The following is an 18,995-nucleotide window of genomic DNA, read 5'->3' as shown; positions in this document are numbered from 1 at the left end:
CCTACTTTATCAGTACATGGTGGCCAAAAAAATGTTCAAAATAATCAATCATAAATTTCCGGAAGTTGGCCATAGATATCTGGCATAGATATCTGGATTCAGACCATGATTTTGGTCGCATCGATAAAGAACTCAGAAAACACGAAAATGTATATGTGCCAAATCAGTACCGAGAAATCATATCTAAATCAGCCAAGAAAAACTTTGTTGTAGACATGTTATCTCATTTTAGAGATTTTGAAGGATTTGCTGACAAACTGGGCCTAAAACAAAGTAAAAAGGATCTTCTGGAAGAGAATGTCAGATTCCGTGATGGAATAAAGTGGATAAGGGTTGACGAATTCGGTTGTTACTTATACAAAGAGACCTATGATGAAAACACACCATTTAAAAAGGTGTCCCTGATAAAGCAGGAAAGAAAAGGCACAAAAAACTAATAATAAGGAAGGGGAATGATCATCGAACATTGTCTGAAAATGTTTTTAAGAATGTTTACATTGAAAGTAAGGAAAAACGGTATGGGACTGTAACCAAAGAGAAACTCAACAATTTGAAAACACAACTTAAAATATGTTAAAGGAAATATAAGTGGTTTTATCAGAGAGTATCGAAGAACAAGAAAACAGGTACTAGGAGAATGAATCAGAAGAAAATGAGGAAGGGCAGATAAAACAAAGAGTGACCAGTGAAAGAAACAGAGTACAGAAAAGTGACAAAGAGTTTTACATTGAACCAATGAGAAAAACTGATTAATTAATAAATAGACTAATATTTCTTACCTATTTCAAGCCTTTAAAACTAATAATAAGATTGTAATTTTTTATAAGTAGACTTTAGTTATTGTTTTTAAAACTGCTTACAAGAGAAGGCATAAATACTTAGATGGTGTATTTAACAACAGTATTTTTTACTGTGTAAAGTTTATCGCTGAGGAAAGACGACTTAAAATACACTGTTCTCTTTTTAACTTCTTTCAAGCACTAAACAATAATATTATTGTGCCTTTTTGAATGAGACTAGGTTTTAGTTATTTTAGTTACCGTTTTATACCAAAAGAAAGACTTAGATATTACCTTTTAATAAGAGTAGCCTATTAGTTACGTTTAAAGTTTATCATTGAGATAAGGGTGTTCTCCATTTAAGTTCATTTAAGCTTTTAAATAGTAATGATATTGAGCCTTTTTGTAATTTAAAACTAGATTTTAGTTACAGTTTTTATTACCAACACGAAAAGACTGATAAGTTACCTTTTCATAAGAGTATTTACACTGTTAAGAGTTTGTTGTTGTGCAACAATCTTATCTAAAGGTATTCCATAAGGTACCATTTCAAATAAAGTTCTGTCTTTTACATAATATTATCTTTGTATTATTTTACAGTACTTAACCCCTTCTTCCATTCCCAAGTACCCCCTTTTTAAGTGGAAAAAGGGGGTAAGTGATAGAAAAGTTGAAAATTTAGTAGGAAGGAGTATTTGAATTTTTACCAGAGTTACCACAAAAAATGTATGTATCTTTCCCTCCCAAATGCCGTTTTCAGAGCTGAATTAAATAAAAAAATACAAAAGTTATAACTTGCAAACTTTAGGTCCATTTTTCTCAAAAGTGGCAAAATGTGACTTACCCCTTTCTTCCACTCAACCCTTCAATTCATTTAGTTCATGGGCTAAGTGAGGACGATTTTGATCGTCAAATAGAATTTGGTAAAATAATGATGCATTTGGTACATCGATAATAATACTAGATTAAACAACATTGCTTTCTCAATTTTGAAGTAACTTTCATGTTAAACGGTAACTTTAAGAGACACAATGCTCATTATTGGGCTGATGTTAACCCTCATTGGATGAGAGAGGAACATACCCAGCACTCTGAAAAATTAAACACTTGGCTTGGCCGATGTATACCACAATTACCTTTAAAGCTTTAATTTCCTTATCAGAGCCAGGTACTCTATAGATACCCGTCTCAGTAAGTCCCCGGTCTTCTATTTCCTTGATACAGTGCACGACCAGAGCTGGCACCTTTGGTGAGACGGATGGGACATAGTCTGCTATCACCCCCTATATTAAAATATATATGTTCAAGTTACCATAATGTACATTATGCATTCATGAAATTTAAAAAGTACTTTAAACACAAATGTTTTCTCAAAATCATAAAAAATGATGAGCTGTCATAAAATTGGAAATATATATAAATTATAAAAAATAGAAGAAAAGAAAATGGTTTTTACTTCCATATTTTGGGTAATTTAGTTACCCTGTCTTCAGGAAGTTTTAAATACAAATTAATACATTTAAAAAAATAATAATAAACAAGAAAACGTTAAATGTAAACACAGTACATAACATTTGACAGAATCCCACTTACATTAAATTTCAAAACTAAATCTGATCGGAATAGTTGATTATAAATCAATAATAATGATAGTAATGCTATTTGAATAATTTTGAATCTAGCAAGACTTTAAAATTATTGAAAATATTATCTTTAATTCAGTCCAAAAGGATATTTTGTCTTAAACATATTTTGATGAACTCTCCCCATAAGCTTTAATTTTAATTTGTTATAATTTTCATCAGGAAATGGTGATATTTTGTGGATTACTTTTAAAGTAAAACACTGTTAATGTTTTATTGAGTCCAAAACAATGTCACCAATGATTCTCTTCGTCTTTGATAAAATGTCAAACCTATGCCCTATTATGCTAATTTTTAAATAATTAGATGTTTGTCCAATATGTCGTTTGGAACAAAACTTACAGTTAATTTGGTATATTACATTAGTAATATTGTAGTTGATGTTGCCAATTATAGGATAAGTTATTCCAGTATTGCTGCTTATGAATTCTCTTGAACAATTCATAATTTTACATGTTTTATATCATGGTTATTTATAAGGATCACACCCATTTCCTCTGTTCTTAATAAATTTTGGAATTTGTGTATTAAGCAGCTTATTTTATTTTAATTTGGAGGTGTTTTAAAAATTACTTTAGGTGCTTTTGAAATAAAGATGAAGTATTAGGAAAATTTTAAAGTAAATTAAAACCAGTTTATATTATAGAACTAAGTAATAATTAGTAATAACCAGGAAAGAACTTAGAGTGATAAATTTAGATTCTTTTGAATAATCATATGAACTTTTTTTTAACATTTTGGTTTATTATTATATTGTATTTATGTTATTTGTATTTCCACTTCCTGAAGATGGAGTGACTACCTGAAATGTAGAAGTAAAAACAATTGTATTTTCTTCTATTTAAACAGTGATTACTAAATAAGCCATTTGGCAGATACAAAAATCAATAAATTATAAAAATAATAATACAAGGTCTACAAAAAGTCTGGGAAGGGTATTTTATTTTTTTAACTATTGCAGATAAAGCAACGGAACTTTACACATAAGCACTATAGCCTACATAAGAATCTACTTTTTTAGCAAATATCAATTTCTCCATAATAATGGGGACGGTCCACAAAGAGCCAGAAGAAAATCTTAAATAAATGGCAAGTGAGAGATCTGGGTTCGACTCCCGGCGGAGCAAGTACTTTTCGTGATTCAATGTTTATTGAAATTATATATGTAACTATATATATATATATATATATATATATATATATATATATAGTCACGATAACAAATACAAACACAACAGACAAAACTAAGATAGCGATCTGATAACAGTTTGCATGAAAAGAAACAGTGGAACCGACACTACTGCGGTAATCAACACAGCCTACCCCACCTGTTACTGGGTTTTTGTGTTTATTTTGAATTAACATGTAACGGTTATTAATTTATTTATTCATCCTATAATGTTAAATTGAGCTATTCTAATTTCTGTGATCATGTTAGTTTTATTTTTTTATCACATTTTTATATTTGTTGATAATTTATTATTTAATAACATATTTTTCTACTGCACACTGACAAAAAATGTATTTATTCTCTTAACTTCTTGTATGGTTTGTGCTCAATGACAATAAATATCTTTAAATCTTTATAAGAAACTTTTAACTCGTTGAAGCCAACTCTTCAGATTAAAACTTCCCTCTTCACATTCCAAATATGCTTTGAAAATTGTGCAAATAACATGGCTCAGGACTTCAAAAAGAAACTTGACAATGAAATAGTACAATAAGAACTTCTACAGGAATAAGCAATTAACTGTGTTAAAAGTGAAATGTGTAACATTTAAGAGAGTTAACATAAACATCTCTGGAGCAAACTCAACATTCACATTGAATCAACCCTTCCTACCATAGCTACGTTATGTGTAGATAAACATCTGTACCATATTTTTCTTGGAGATAGGTGTGTTGCCGGGAGCAATGCAGGGTAGGGGAAGGCTGTCCTTGCAGCCAGGATGACATGAGGCTCGGCAGTTCTGGCATCGATTCATTGAGTTGCCAAACTTTATCCTAAATAAAAATAATGTTATAAATAAATAATTGGCAATTTACTACTCTAAACTTAGATGTGATGGCAAACTAAATTGTCTACATAAAATTAAAGGCACTTCAAAATCAAGATGAAAAAAATCTAATACTATAATTCAAATCTCGAAATATTGATATGCAGTGTACAAGAAAAGTAATTATATTTCATCTGATTGTCAAGTATTACTATGATATTTTCAAACCAATAACCAATCTATAAACCAATTAATAATGGATTATGCTGTTTTCATGTTAGTTCAATTAAACCTATAAAATATATTCTAATAAAATATTGTGTACATGTTTTGAGCTGAAGATATTGTAGTGATTCCTTTGTAAGAAAAACAGGTAATTATTTCATTTTTTAGTATGGATGTGACAAACATGTACAAATAACGATTATCAACAAAAAAGTGTATTTTGAATAGAAATTTTAAAAAATGAACTATATAACATTAACGATAAGACATTTTAATAACAAACACTATTACAATATTTAAAATATGAGACAAAAGAAATAAAATAGTTTTCACTTAAAAGGCTAATTAAAGAGAAATGAACATTAACTTGTAATTTTAAATGTATTATTTTAAGCAAAAGATTGGTTATTTGTAATTAATACACAATTATCATAAATGAACAACATTAACAATAACTCCCTTACAACAAACAATGAAGTAACAGAATTTCAAGACAAAAATCTCCATTTTAAGCACAATTAATTTAATTTACTGTACAGGCTGTGAAGATAAAGGTCATTATACCGTGAACATTTTGTTCAATAATTTTAACATAACCAACGTTATAATTCAACATTTAAAGAATTAAGACTTGAATTTGTGTTCTCTAAATAAACCCCTGTAAATGTTACTTAAAATATAAAAAAAAACTAATTAGTAGTGTTATGAACACATAAGTAGTATTTTCTTGTGTAATTGTATTCAATAAAATAACAATAACTTTATTGTATGATTTTACTTTTTGCCCCAAACACTTTAGTGGTCTTGGCCGAACGGAGTATACAATGTTCTGAGGCATTTTTATGAGTGGGTTCATATTTGTTTAAAAACAGATAGACTCTAAAACCACTCATAGAACAACGCCTAACAGATACGCCCGATCTGTCGCACTTTACTTAAGCCTAGTACACACACTATTGAATACACAGCAGATGTGGAACATGGTATGAGTGAGTTGAGATAATATTTTTTTTTTTTTTTTAATGACAACTTACCTCTTTTCACAAACATCACAATCTTCAGGGCGAATCACAGTTTTGGTGACTAACAAATGGTTGCGCATATTAATCTTGTTAGAGCCGACAGGCAGTACACCTGGATTACTTGGAGTTCCTTGGTTGTAGCCTGTGTTATTTTCAATTGATAGTCCTGATTCTACCGATTCCAGAGATCCTGACAACATTGGTTTAACTAAATGATTAATCAAGAAATTATGGATTTAGTATTAACTTAGCATAAGCAAAACCAATATCGAGAATTTTTTACAGCATTATTGTTTTAAAGTATGTTATTTTATACATAGTTTTTATCATGATTACAAAATAATAATCAATGTTAAATTTGTAACTATAACCAGCAGCATGCATTAGAGATGGAGTAATTTAAAGCATTTATTCTGATACCAACATCTTTTTGGTCTACACTCAAACGTGATTTTTAAAATCTAACTAAAGATAGAATACATAACAAAATCTCCAAACAAATCAAAAGCTATGTGGGCTGAGATAAACAAAGAGAGAAAGGAACAAGGACAAAAGGAGTCTCAGATTCAGCTAAATGTGAATAGAAAGTTATTGAATGAGCCTCTTAAAGCCGCAGAACAACTAAATGACTACTTTACACGCGCTGCTGATGAAGCACTAATTAAAGGCAATGCAACAAGAGCTACCACAGTCAACCCTGTCACATTCCTGTGCGATCGATATTTCTCTGAATTATCAATCACTAATCCAGAAAAAATATAAAAAATAGTTTTTAAGCATTTAAACTAAAGTGCTCTGCAGAACTGAATGAAGTTCTCCAACAACTTGTAAAATTCTGCTCCAAAAAACTAATAGATCCATTAACAAGCATTTTTAATCAGTCATTTTAAAGATGGTTTATTTCCGAGTAGTCTAAAATTTTCAAAAATCTATCCTAAATACAAAAAAAGGCTCACTGACAGATCCAACAAATTACAGAACCATATCTCTTATATCCACATTCTCTAAGATAATAAAAAAGTGGTGCTTTCAAGATTAATAAAACATCTAAAGGATAACAGCCTTAACAGTTCGGAAAAATCACGTTTTCTTCACAATCCTTCATTATAAAAAAAAAACAAATTTGAAACTGAATTCTTTTTGATATTAATGAAAAGAAATCATTTTGAGACAATTAAGGGGCTAATGTGTTCTACTGGTTCCTGGATTACGACTTTTATAGGGTCACTAAACACCTTTCATGAAACCCCATTTCATGAAAACTGAGTTCCAGAATTCATTAGCTGACTTCTCCTTCTAACATTCTCAAAAATCTAAGTACCTACCCCACAGTATGTATAATGTAAAAACAATTACTAATATTGCTTTCCGTGTATCATCCATACTATCCATTACCATTCTGTAGATTGTTAACCCAAAGTTTTTCTTTATTCAGAATTTGTTTTTGAAAAGAAAGCATGGAACAAAGACAGCAAATCTTGACAGAATGGATACAATGTCAGTTATAAACAAGTACAAAAGAAACACAAGAATCATCACAGAATCAGAAAATGAGAATGGTAATAAATGTGCATCTATGTCAATCCATTATATATTGGGGTTATTGATGACAATTAGAAAAGGGGTTATAAACTACAATGCTAGAACTGTGTTTACAACACACTTGGAAGAGTCACATAAAATCAAACCCAACAATGGGATGCAAAATTTTAAAAAACTGTTCATACAATGAACTGTAGTTGTAACAGACAAGACAAAAAGACCATTTAACCTTAAACATTAAGAATAAAAGAACACAATGAACAAACTAATGTCCATCATTGTTGGTCCAAAGATCATTGTTAGGTGGATTAAGAAAATACATCCGGAACCTCATTTCTTTTAAAGGAAATTGAAGCTTTATACATTATGGACAGACCAACCTTTCCGTCAACTGTCTACTGATTATGCTGTTTTGGTTGTCAATACAGAAAAACAAAACAAAGAATTCAGATGAATCAATGTCTAGTCACAGTGTGGTTTTAAGACGTTCATCTAACCTGAACCAATAATTAAAAGGGCACATTCCATGATTTGCTGCCAAAAATTGCCATTTATATTGGCCACTGGAATGCTCGGATTAAAAAATTGTTACAGGTAGTAGTCAGTGTAAATTAACATGGTATACATTAATAATGTTATAATAAACTTAACTACCAAACATTTAATTATTGTCTAATCTCTGTCATCATTTAAAACGTTCAGAATAAATAGTATTCCCATGCAGCAATGACAATTTCAATAACAGTCTAAAGTTGATGGGATTATTAACTTCACTCATTTCATTTCAGTAATGGTGTCATTAATACATCAATACCCCTACTGTAATGTACAGTCTGGTACAATTCAATGGCAATACTAGAGTGAAGACTTACCACATCGTGTCGGAGCAGTGGGTGGGGGGATCATGGCAGATGGTATAGTTTCTATCTGCGACTGTGCTGATACAGAGCCGTCATGCTCCATAGTAACTGTGGTAGTGGCAACCATACGCTCTGCTACCCCGTCTTGGTTCACCTGTAACAGCAAGCACAATTATCACATGATGGAAGTGGGTTTCCTAGACTGTGTAAGATACAAATAAGATGGTTAAGTACAAACAAATACAATGGTTAGATTTTCAACCGTTATATAGATAGTTACTCGTATATAAAGAAAGTCGAAAATCTTCCACAAAATGAAACTAAAAATTGACTAAAGGTGGGTTGTTTATTACGAGTTTCTCTTTAAGAGACTATTTAAGAAGAGCCCTTTTTAGCTTTTCTTCTTTACTTTCATTTTTTTCTTATGCGTAATAATATGCTTAATATGACCAACAATAATATTTAGAAAAAATGTATAGTCAAACCATACAAATCCATTAATTCTTAAATCTTTCAAGTCAGGCCTTGTACTGTCTCATATAAACAACCCAGGAAATTTATCAGTGCCAATTATCAAAACTAAAAAACTATATGCTTTTCTAAATCCACTATTTTTCTATTGGTCTATCATTACTGCAGCGTCAAACTACTAGCCCTACAATTTTCAATACATTGTTTTTATACTTTTAAGAATATTTTCAACAGCAGACATTGTGTTGCTCATATGACCCTACTTTTCCCTGTGTGTAAATCAATTTAAGAAATCTAATAAACCATAAATTAAGGAAATAGGATTACTTGGGAATTGTGTATGGTCTGAATATGAATGAACTGATTACTGTTTCCTCGTTTTCTACTGCACAACTACTGAGAACTTTTTTTAATTGTATCAGTACAAACTTGTCTATAAGGACCTCATACAACCAGACTTTTGGGATTTCTGGATCAGTTTCACAGAGTAAAGGGAGTCAAATTTTTGGAAGAATAAACAATTATTATTGAATCTCCAGTGTATTTTTTTGTCAGTCACAGTGATACATACAATATAATAAGAAATTAACAGTCCTATAATAGGTCCACAAGAGATTGATAATTAATTGTAAATGTGGAAGATGTACATAATTGGCTCAAAATCGACAATGGTGATGAGCTTAGACCCAGCTACATAGAAATTGTACCAACAGCTTGTTGGAAAAAGTGGATAGTAAAAACAATTTTCATAACGAAGATCCAGATGAAGTCATGGTTCTGAAGCCACAATAGAGCTAGACGGGCTGAAGGTTTGTTTTGAGCAATAGTTCCAACAGTTTGTCAGTGGACAGCCTTGTGAAATGAGACTGCACTTCCCAAAAGCAGTGTATCAAAGTTAGACAAAAAATACTGAGTTTTTTTATGAAACTGTAAATAAAATTTATTTTTATTTGTTCTACCTATAGTTAATAATAAAAGTAAAACAATAACAAAACTGTTTGTATTGTAAAATGTAATACATTTTTTATTATTTCAATCTATTGTGTTTTTACTGTATTTTGAATTTACCTGGATCACTTCAAGTTCCAATTATAAATGAGGTTGTGCTGTAATAGTAATAATTTAGAATACACTTTTTATTCATTAAACTAATTAGTTTATCTACTATTACTTCAAATATTCATACAAAACCTAGATTTCAGTAATCCATATCCTATGGAGAATAGCCAATGATAACTTTACATGATAAGAAGAAACTGCAAATTACATTGAATATTAATAATGGATGAATTACAAACACTAACAAATATCAAGACGTTTTCAAAGCTGACCAACCTAGATTTGGGATTTTTTCTATTCCATAATATGTCTCCTTCTAATCTTACCTCGCATACATTGTTTCTAGTAAACAACAGTTTCTAAATTTATAGACTGTTTTCAATACTTTTTAACTTTACCAACAAAACGGTTACCTCAATAACCTGAGAACGTCTGCGTTTGACTGATGGCAGTTCATCAAAATCAGTTGACGGACGCTGCTTTTTAAATGTTCTCTTCTTTCGTAAAACTGCCTCCAAATCCAGGTCATCATCAGAACGAGAAAAGCTTAAATCAGACAGCATAGAACCTGAAAACGTTAATATTTGTTCATTTAATTTGCTATTGAATAAAGTTAACAACACTAAATCCTACACAACTTCATAGGATTAAAAGTAATAAAATTTAAGTAATCTAAATAAATTATGTAACGTAGCATAGGTTTTACATACTACAGATATATATTACATGATTCAAGTAGACATTAATCTTACTATTAAACATTAGCCTATGATTGTTATAGTGGCTATGCAAATCGCATACTTTGTATGTCTAAAGACTAATAAATAAATGATCTCGAATCTTGAGGACATAAAGTTTTAAGTAATAGTTTCAAATAAAAGAAAAATACCTGTGGAATCAAGCTCTTGTATTGCACTCAAACGATCATTGTAATCGTTGCTTATGCGGCTTCTGACGGTTGAGTTTAGAAACTTAAGTTTCTCCTTGGTCTCATCATGAATCAGGTTTCTGTTATCAGCAAATAACAAATCACGTACCATTTGTAATTGCAACTCCTGCAAAATAATAGAGAATAAATTATATTTAATTTTATAATTAATATTATTTAAATTTTATATTGTTAATAAAAAGTTTTTAATAAAAAAAGTAATACATACTATTTTGTTTCTTTCTTCCTCTGCTCTTTGCTTTTTAAGTTTTTCTTGATCCAACAACTTCCGAGCTGTAGTCAACTTCATGTCCAAATTGATATTTTCCTTTTTTGACTCATCAAGTAATCTTTTTAATCTTTGAGTTTCTCTGACTGTGTCAAACCACTTCAATCGGCATTCTTCTTGAGATGTGACAAAACTCAAAAATTCTGAAAATCAAAGATGTTACTTAAAAAAATCAATGTTTGTTAAAAGTTGCTGCTTTATACAATTTATGTGAAGGCAGAAAATTATTTGTAATTTTAACATACGTATACCAAACACTGATACTTTTGAAGACAACAGACATAATAAAATGCATTATTACTATCCACAATCTTTGTATTACACAACATTTTATATATATATGGGCCTAATGGCCAACCATTTTACTTAATTTTACTAAATAAATACCTAGGTGATAAAAAGACTTCTGTAAACCACTCACTTTAACATATTACAATTAAATTCAACACTATAATGTTATAGTGATTTTTATGTCTGTACATATATTATATTGCACATTATATTGAAATTATACTTTTTCCTAAAAGAAATACATACCTTCCAAGCAAGACTGAGTTGTAATTTTGTTGATTTTTTGGAGTTCGTCAAAACTAGCCAGAAGTGACAGGGTTTTGGATTCCATTGTATCTGTAAATAGAATTGTGTATTTTATGAAATTGAATTTTATCATGAAACAAACACACACATAAGAGATTTGAATACAACTTTGCTGTAGACTTAAACTACTTAGTAAACTGAGTTCACCTTTATTTTAATAATTGATACACCAAAAGATGTCAAACTTTAAGATTATCTATTTTGCCACAAAAATAAAGAAACACTTAATTTTCCTTCTGGATACATTTAGTAAATTATATATTTTTCTTCAGATACCATGAATATTAATACATATGCGTTATTTATTTATTGAGATTCCATATTGAAAGTATTTTTTCTACAGTGCACTAGTATGGTTGAGCCAGTTTTTAGATTTAACTGATCTTGGGTGTTTACAACCACTGGAATTGAAAAAAAACGACAATTTGTACCTTCTTTATTAGTTCTTTTAGTATGTTTTTATATCTAAAATTATTATCGTTTTGGAAATGACTATGCACTTTGGACCAGAAAATGTCAAATACACTTAATTTTTTATACATGCCTCTAATAATACAATAAACACATGATGATCACCCATGATGATTCACAACATGCGTTTGTAGTAAGCTGTATTGTGTAATTCTGTAGTGTAACATAATCTGTTCTTTTGAATTTTCAGTAATTTCTATAAAACTTTAAATGCCGAGAGGGCTGAGCTCTGGAGTCTTAGAACAAAACTGTCAGTCTATTTAGGTTACAGTCTATAATTGCCAATGAAAATATAAAAGAAAATATATAAGAAAATATAAATATATTGTAGGGTTAATAATAACAGATATGACTAACAACAAATACATTATCCACAAATACAAATACTTCTCACTTAAGTCAGCAAAGGTAAAAGAAGATATACAGTTCAATAAGATATGCCTGAGTGAAAATATTATTCTAAATTATATTCAATTAAAAACTAAATCTACATCAAGAGCTGCACTAAAAGCATTACAAAGAGGGAAAATAATATTGATAAAAGAAGAAATTAACAGTTTATATGCAAAAATGAATGTAATGAACATATCAATCAAAGAAATAAAAATAGAAATTAAATTAACATTTCACCAAGATAACATTGAAGAAATTGATATTAATACACAGCAATGGATCAAACCTATCATTATGAAGAAAAAACAAGTTCATCTTAGAAGATTAATAAATTGAATAATTCACAGGAAGACTATTATTCAAAACACAATACGTTGGATGATAATCCAAGATTTCTGCCCGAGAATAAAAAAACTTATCATCTATCCAATTTAATGATGATGAGATGGTCCTATTAGACAAATCCCTCATATATGGTTCTACATCAACACTATTACAAAACAATATTATTAGAAATAAGTGAGTTAAATATGGCTTTATAAAAAAAAATTAAAAACAACACATCAAAATTAATTAAACGGATTTAACTGCTTTCTAGAGTTAAAATTCTTCATGGTTTCAGGGAGAAATAAATCGTTGACACTTATTTTACTTCCATCCTGTGGAGGTATTTGGCTAGATAATCTGCTAAATTGAAAAAATATTACTTCCAGTAAGTACTTATTATTCCTTGTTTTGAGTGTTTTCTTAGGTATATATATATATATATATATATATATATATATATATATATATATATATATATATATATATATCGATAGAACATGTTCACAAAGATCGATAATTAACAAAGTTATTGTTTTCAACAGCCATTTTCAGGATTTGTATTCTGCTCATCCTCCTGAACAAAAATATATTAGTTTCAGAGGGTAGAAATCACAAAATAACTGTTTTTTAATAATTTAAATATAAATGTAAAGTTTGTGTTTCTGTTTGAATAATGTGCTTCTTTTCATCTATGATTTTCAGTGTATCTGCTCCCGATAGCTTATCTAAGTGTTCTGTGGTCAGAACAGTTTAGTTATGCATCATCTACCGTCCCGTGCAGTCTTTTCAACAATGACGTCTATTACTCAATCACAGCACAATAACTCTAATACAATTAATTAGTCGAAAGGTTTTTATGTGTTTGATTATAATAATAATAATACTTTATTGTCATGGACATATATACATGTATTGACAATGTCAGAATTGTTGAACGTTACATTGTTCTTAGTCATACTAGAGCAGTAAAAAAAAAAAAAAACAAAACAAAACTTAGCCGTATAAAATAGTAACAATGCATGTATTGTAATAAATGTAACAATTTTAAAAACAATGTAAAATTGATAATAAATAAATTAATAAATAAGTATATAACTAGATAACATCACAAAAATTCAATAAGTTAACAAAAAAATAAAGACAGTAAGAACAGTGAACAAGAACAAAAATAAACTATTTAAAGAGTCAACAAAGCAAAAAGGTATTGATCAACGGACAATATATTACAGAGTTACGCCAGGGTGTTCTAGGAATTCCTCAATGTTATATAAAGGATTTGCTAACAGCCAGTCATTGAGTTTTTTAAGAAAAACCTTACAACTATACAATTTAACAAAATAACTTAACTTATTATAGACTTTTTTGCACATGACAGAATGGCTATTTAACATTTTACTTAATCGGCATTGTTGAAAACTAATATTATCTTTATTACGTGTATTGTATGGATGTAGGTCTTCATTAAGTATCATTTCTGGTAATTTTTTTTAAGGAGTAAGCAGCAAGTTCAAAAATGTAAAGATTGACAACAGTGTTAATTTTTAAACTAATGAATATAGGCTTGCAATGATCTAGTGGGGCTGAGCCATTAATTATTCTAATAACCCTCTTCTGCAATTTCAAAATCTCAACAATCCTTGGAGAGTTACCCCATACAAGCAAACAGTATTTCATTATTGACTGAAAGAAAGCGAAATATGCCATCCTAATATAATCTGTTGTTACACAATGTTTCAGACGTCTCAATAGAAATACAACTCTAGACAGTCTAGTTTTAATGTGGTCTATATGTGTTCCCCAGGTCAGCTGGTGATCAATAAAAATACCAAGAAACTTAACATTATTAACAGTGTCCAACTCTACAAGTTCCTGATTGTATGGCCTTAAGCTAAATATTAAATTTTCAGTTTTACTTTTATTTAAGAGATAACCATTGGCTCGAAACCACACACCTGCCTCTTCTAAAGAGCTCCTCACCAAATCATTCAGCCCTACAATATCATTTGAAACATTCAAGAAAGTTGTGTCATCAGCATAAAGGAAAGTTCTACTAATAACATTTACAGGCAAATCATTAATACTTATTAAAAATAACAAAGGCCCCAAAACCGAGCCCTGTGGCACTCCATATTTTAGGACAACTTCTTGAGACCATTCTCCATCGATAAAAACCACCTGCCTTCTATTTTCTAGATAGGACTTGAAAAGCCTCAATGAGCTACCCCGAAAACCATAAAAATTAAGTTTTTCTAATAGGTCCGAGTGATCAACACAGTCGAAAGCCTTGCTCAGGTCACAAAACGTTACCTGAGCAAAGGCCCTGCTCTCAAAGGCCTGCAAAATTTCAAAAACCAAACTATCTATGGCATTAAGCGTGGCTTTACCCAACCTAAAACCAAACTGAAATTTGGACAACATGTTTTTCTCTTCCAAAAAAGTAACAACTTGTTCATAAATTATAATTTCAATCAATTTGGATACAACAGGTACAATTGAGACTGGGCGATAACTTTCAGGTTTATCTCTCGGACCTTTCTTGTAGATAGGACTAACTCTGGAGATTTTAAGCTCTTCAGGAAAATTTCCTTCTTTAAGTAAACAGTTGACACATTTAGTAATAGGTTCGACAATAAAAGGTAGTATTTGCTTCAAAAGAGTATTAGACATGTAATAATAATCATTGCTGCAAGAATCACTCAAATGTTTTGCGACCTTAAGAACATCATCTGTTGACACGGATTTCCACTCAAATAAGCTAATATTACTTAAACTAACTGGGCAAAAATTTTTAAGGAGAGCTTTAGTAGTAACAGCAGGTTTTTCAATGGCTTTTTTTGCTTCAACAACTGCTTCTATACAATAATTGTTAAACATATTTGGTGAGATCAAGGGCTCTTGGCCTTTTGCCATGTTACAGTTTTTCTTTATTAAGGACCAAGCTGCCTTACACTTGTTCTTGCTAAAATCTATTAGCTGACTGTTATAAGCTACTTTGGCAGCAGAAATGTTATTGGTGTACTCTCTCTTTAGCACTTTCCGCTGATTTTTAACTGTATTACTACCAGTATTCTTGTACAAAAAATCAAGAGACAACAACCTATCCTTTAAAGTTGCCAAGTCAGATGTATACCAACTATTTCTCCCTTTAACCCCATTTACTTCAAATTTAGGTAATTTTAAAATAAAAAAATAATTCAAAATATTAATCAAAATAGTAAAAAAACATGTGAACATTGCTGCTCCATTACAAAAACACTGTGCAGAAAACAGGGACCAGTTAACAGTTAAACAAGACATACTTTTCCTAGGCAGGACAAATTTGTAAGAGGAATTAGCCTTAAGTATACTATGTTGTTTAGATGAAGCTCCCTTTGCCATCGATCTATTTATGACCTTCAAATTAATAAGCATGGTCAGTAAACGGAAAATTTTTGACAACATTACAATTTACATAGTCTAAACTACAATTTACAAAAACATTATCAAGACAGTTGTTACCTCTAGTAGGTGCAGAGTTCAAACAGTAGGAGTTAAATTGTCGAAGTAGATTAAGAAACTCGACTGCTGTGGTCTTTGTGGTAGTTACATCGAAATCAGCATTGAAGTCGCCACCTGCTATGACGGTGTAGTCATCCCATTTTGTCAGGTGTATAAAGAGATCTTCTAATGTACTGAGAAAATATTTAGGGTCAGACCCAGGCGAGCGGTAGATGCAGATGATGATAAGCTTGAAATTGTCCACAATTGCTGCCGCTGCTTCAAAGTCCAACTCGGAACAGAATGATCCTAAATCTAATTCTCTGGTTTCCAAGTTATTTTTCACAAAGATTGCCGCGCCACCTCTGATATGATCAGTTCTGCAATAATTTGCCGCACAATAATAATTCTCTGGGTGAGAATTCAAAAGTTCATCTTGACACAACCAATGTTCCGTGATACATATGAATGCGATCGGGGATAAGTCTAAGTTAAGATTCACTATATAGTCCTCAAGAACAACAGTTTTATTGTTAAGGCCCTGTATATTTAGGTACAAAAAAACCAAGCAAACAGTTATCACTATTTGATTTCACGAGGCTAGAGTCATCTAACCTCTGCGATTGCCTAAAAAATTGCCTCTGAATTGCCTACGCAGTGGCACATACTCCTTAACGAGTATACCTTCTTCCCAGAACTTGGGATCCATGACTTGATCAAACTGTGAGTCCTTTACACCAATTTTAAAAGACTTGTATGTATCATATTTTGTCTCTAACTCTAAACAAACAAAGTCCTCGATTTTAGAGTTTTTCAAGTATGTTTCAATATTTTCCTTGGCAACACTTGTATCCAAACGAGATACAAACACCCAAGATCTCTTACTAGCAATTTTTAGTTTACTACTACCCCCTGTTTTTATCCCAACAATAGGTCTAGCTGTAGCTTTTTCTTGATAAGTAGTATCACCACTGTTATCTCTTTCTTGAGCATGCTTCATAGCAGATTTTCTCCTTCGTGAGATATAAACCTCAAAATCCTTGTCACTTTCATTATTTTTTGAGACTGTATCATTTCCACCTATCTTAGCGGGTTACGTAAGCAGTTAAAACAATAGGAAATTAATTTATTCCTTTTTAATTGATCATCGTTTTTATTAGAGTGAGAGTATAAGTTAGTAGTGTAATCGTATTATTTTTAAATCAAGAAATACTATTTTTATCTGATTGGGAGTTACCACATGGTAGGCCTATGTAAGTACATAGTATATCCAAGATACAAAGTTATGATTACGTTAGATTTGCTTATTTATAAACTTTGTTTGTTTTTTACACCGGTTTGTTGAAAGTTTGATTCAATTTGTAAGCATTATTATCAAATTTATTTTGATCTACACTGGAAGCGCAATTCCCGCTATTAACCTATTGATATTGCTCTTCTGAACAAAACAATATAAGGTTTTAGGGTATGAAAATGACAAGTAATGTATTTTGGAATACTCAAAGTGAAACTACTTTACTTGCAAAATAGTAGAAAGTTATAGCCTAGTTAGGTGGATTTACAATATTTGTTTTTTCCTTGTGTTTCCTATAAAGTAGTAATGATCGAAGGCATTTGTAATCGGAACATTTAGAATTAGATTTTTTACTAATAGGCACTACCTTGTGGGATTTTTTACCGATTTATTTACCGATGATTTCGTATATCACCATCAGCACAGGCTTTTTATTCCTTTAATGCTGCCTAGGGTATGCTGCACTGATGTCAGGCTGATACAAACTTTATTTTTAGAAGGTCTAATTAAAAAAACGTTTTCATTAGGGTCAAATTCCCCTGATTTCACCATTATTTTTATTTTACATTAAGTTATCCTAAGATAGCATTGTCGTTGACGTCAAAAGCAACCAATAGGAGGTGGACTTACAATCATAACAAGATTACAAGCCTTTAGAATAATGAGATATTTCTCGCTACACGTGAGAAAAGTAGTTCCACTTTTAATTTTCTATAGCTTCATTATTTATCATTTCCACTCATTGAAACATTATATTGTTGTGTTCAGGAGGATGAAAGCAATAGGTTAATAACGCGAAACTCATAGTTTGCTGCTCCTGCCGTTAAGTTCAGAATTACTAAGATCTTTAGTTAAGTAGTGCATATATACACTACTTGATAGTTTTCAATGTGCTTACCAGATTAAGTTGTGACCTATGGCAATATCCAGAGCTGTTTTTCAATTTGCTATAAGTATCAAATGAATCATGCTAACTACAATACAATCCTGACTCCCAATACATAATAATAATAATTAGGCTAGGCAGTAACCAATGTAATTGTCTAGAGATGGATAAAGTGACAGCCTAAATTAATAAAAACATTAAAATTTACAATTTTTCTTAAATTTATTTGAACGTTTATAACGTATTTTCAACGCATACTTACTTCTTTTTGTACAAACCTGCCTATGTACGATCTACTCCAAATTGAAACAATACACCATGACAATATTTTAATATATACAAAGACAGAGAAGACAAACTACAAATTAGTAAACACTAAACAGCAAGATTAAACGACTTTTGGCGGCCGACCGGTCAAGATTTGTATTTTGGAATATGAGAATGCTGATTGGTAAAGAAGTAGAGAGTAGGACGACATCAAAGAGCACAAAAATAATCACTCTCTGCTTTTGTTTCTCTTTGTAAATACATATATAAAGTTGGTAAAGGGAATATATTATAAGTATTAACATTTTTAGATGATTTTGAACGGTTGGTTATTATATTACCATTTTGTTATGGTGTAAATAAAGTAAACTACCAAGTGTTAAATTTGTTAATAAATTATAAAAATTTAATTTATGGCGTTTTACATGTTACGACAAGTTCCTTTAGCACAAATGGCACTTATTAATA

General features: G+C 30.6%; 1 protein-coding gene across 1 annotated transcript in view; it reads right to left on the bottom strand.

The window, feature by feature from the left end:
- The window catches only part of LOC124360135 (rac GTPase-activating protein 1-like), a 37,632-nt gene extending 18,934 nt beyond the window's left edge, over positions 1-18,698 (bottom strand). Inside the window, exons 1-9 of the mRNA XM_046813488.1 lie at positions 18,523-18,698; positions 11,353-11,442; positions 10,756-10,958; positions 10,488-10,653; positions 10,012-10,166; positions 8,081-8,222; positions 5,679-5,856; positions 4,300-4,426; positions 1,916-2,062 (exon numbers count right to left, since the gene is read on the bottom strand). Coding sequence (XP_046669444.1) covers positions 1,916-2,062; positions 4,300-4,426; positions 5,679-5,856; positions 8,081-8,222; positions 10,012-10,166; positions 10,488-10,653; positions 10,756-10,958; positions 11,353-11,437 — 1,203 coding nt within the window. The 5' untranslated portion in view covers positions 11,438-11,442; positions 18,523-18,698. The remainder of the gene's footprint in view (positions 1-1,915; positions 2,063-4,299; positions 4,427-5,678; positions 5,857-8,080; positions 8,223-10,011; positions 10,167-10,487; positions 10,654-10,755; positions 10,959-11,352; positions 11,443-18,522) is intronic.
- Between the last annotated feature and the right edge of the window lie 297 nt (positions 18,699-18,995).

The sequence above is a fragment of the Homalodisca vitripennis genome, chromosome 4 (assembly GCF_021130785.1).
Source record: "Homalodisca vitripennis isolate AUS2020 chromosome 4, UT_GWSS_2.1, whole genome shotgun sequence".
Lineage (NCBI taxonomy): Eukaryota > Metazoa > Arthropoda > Insecta > Hemiptera > Cicadellidae > Homalodisca > Homalodisca vitripennis.
Note: the sequence above shows the minus strand (reverse complement) of the source record. Positions and strands in the feature narration are given on the sequence as shown.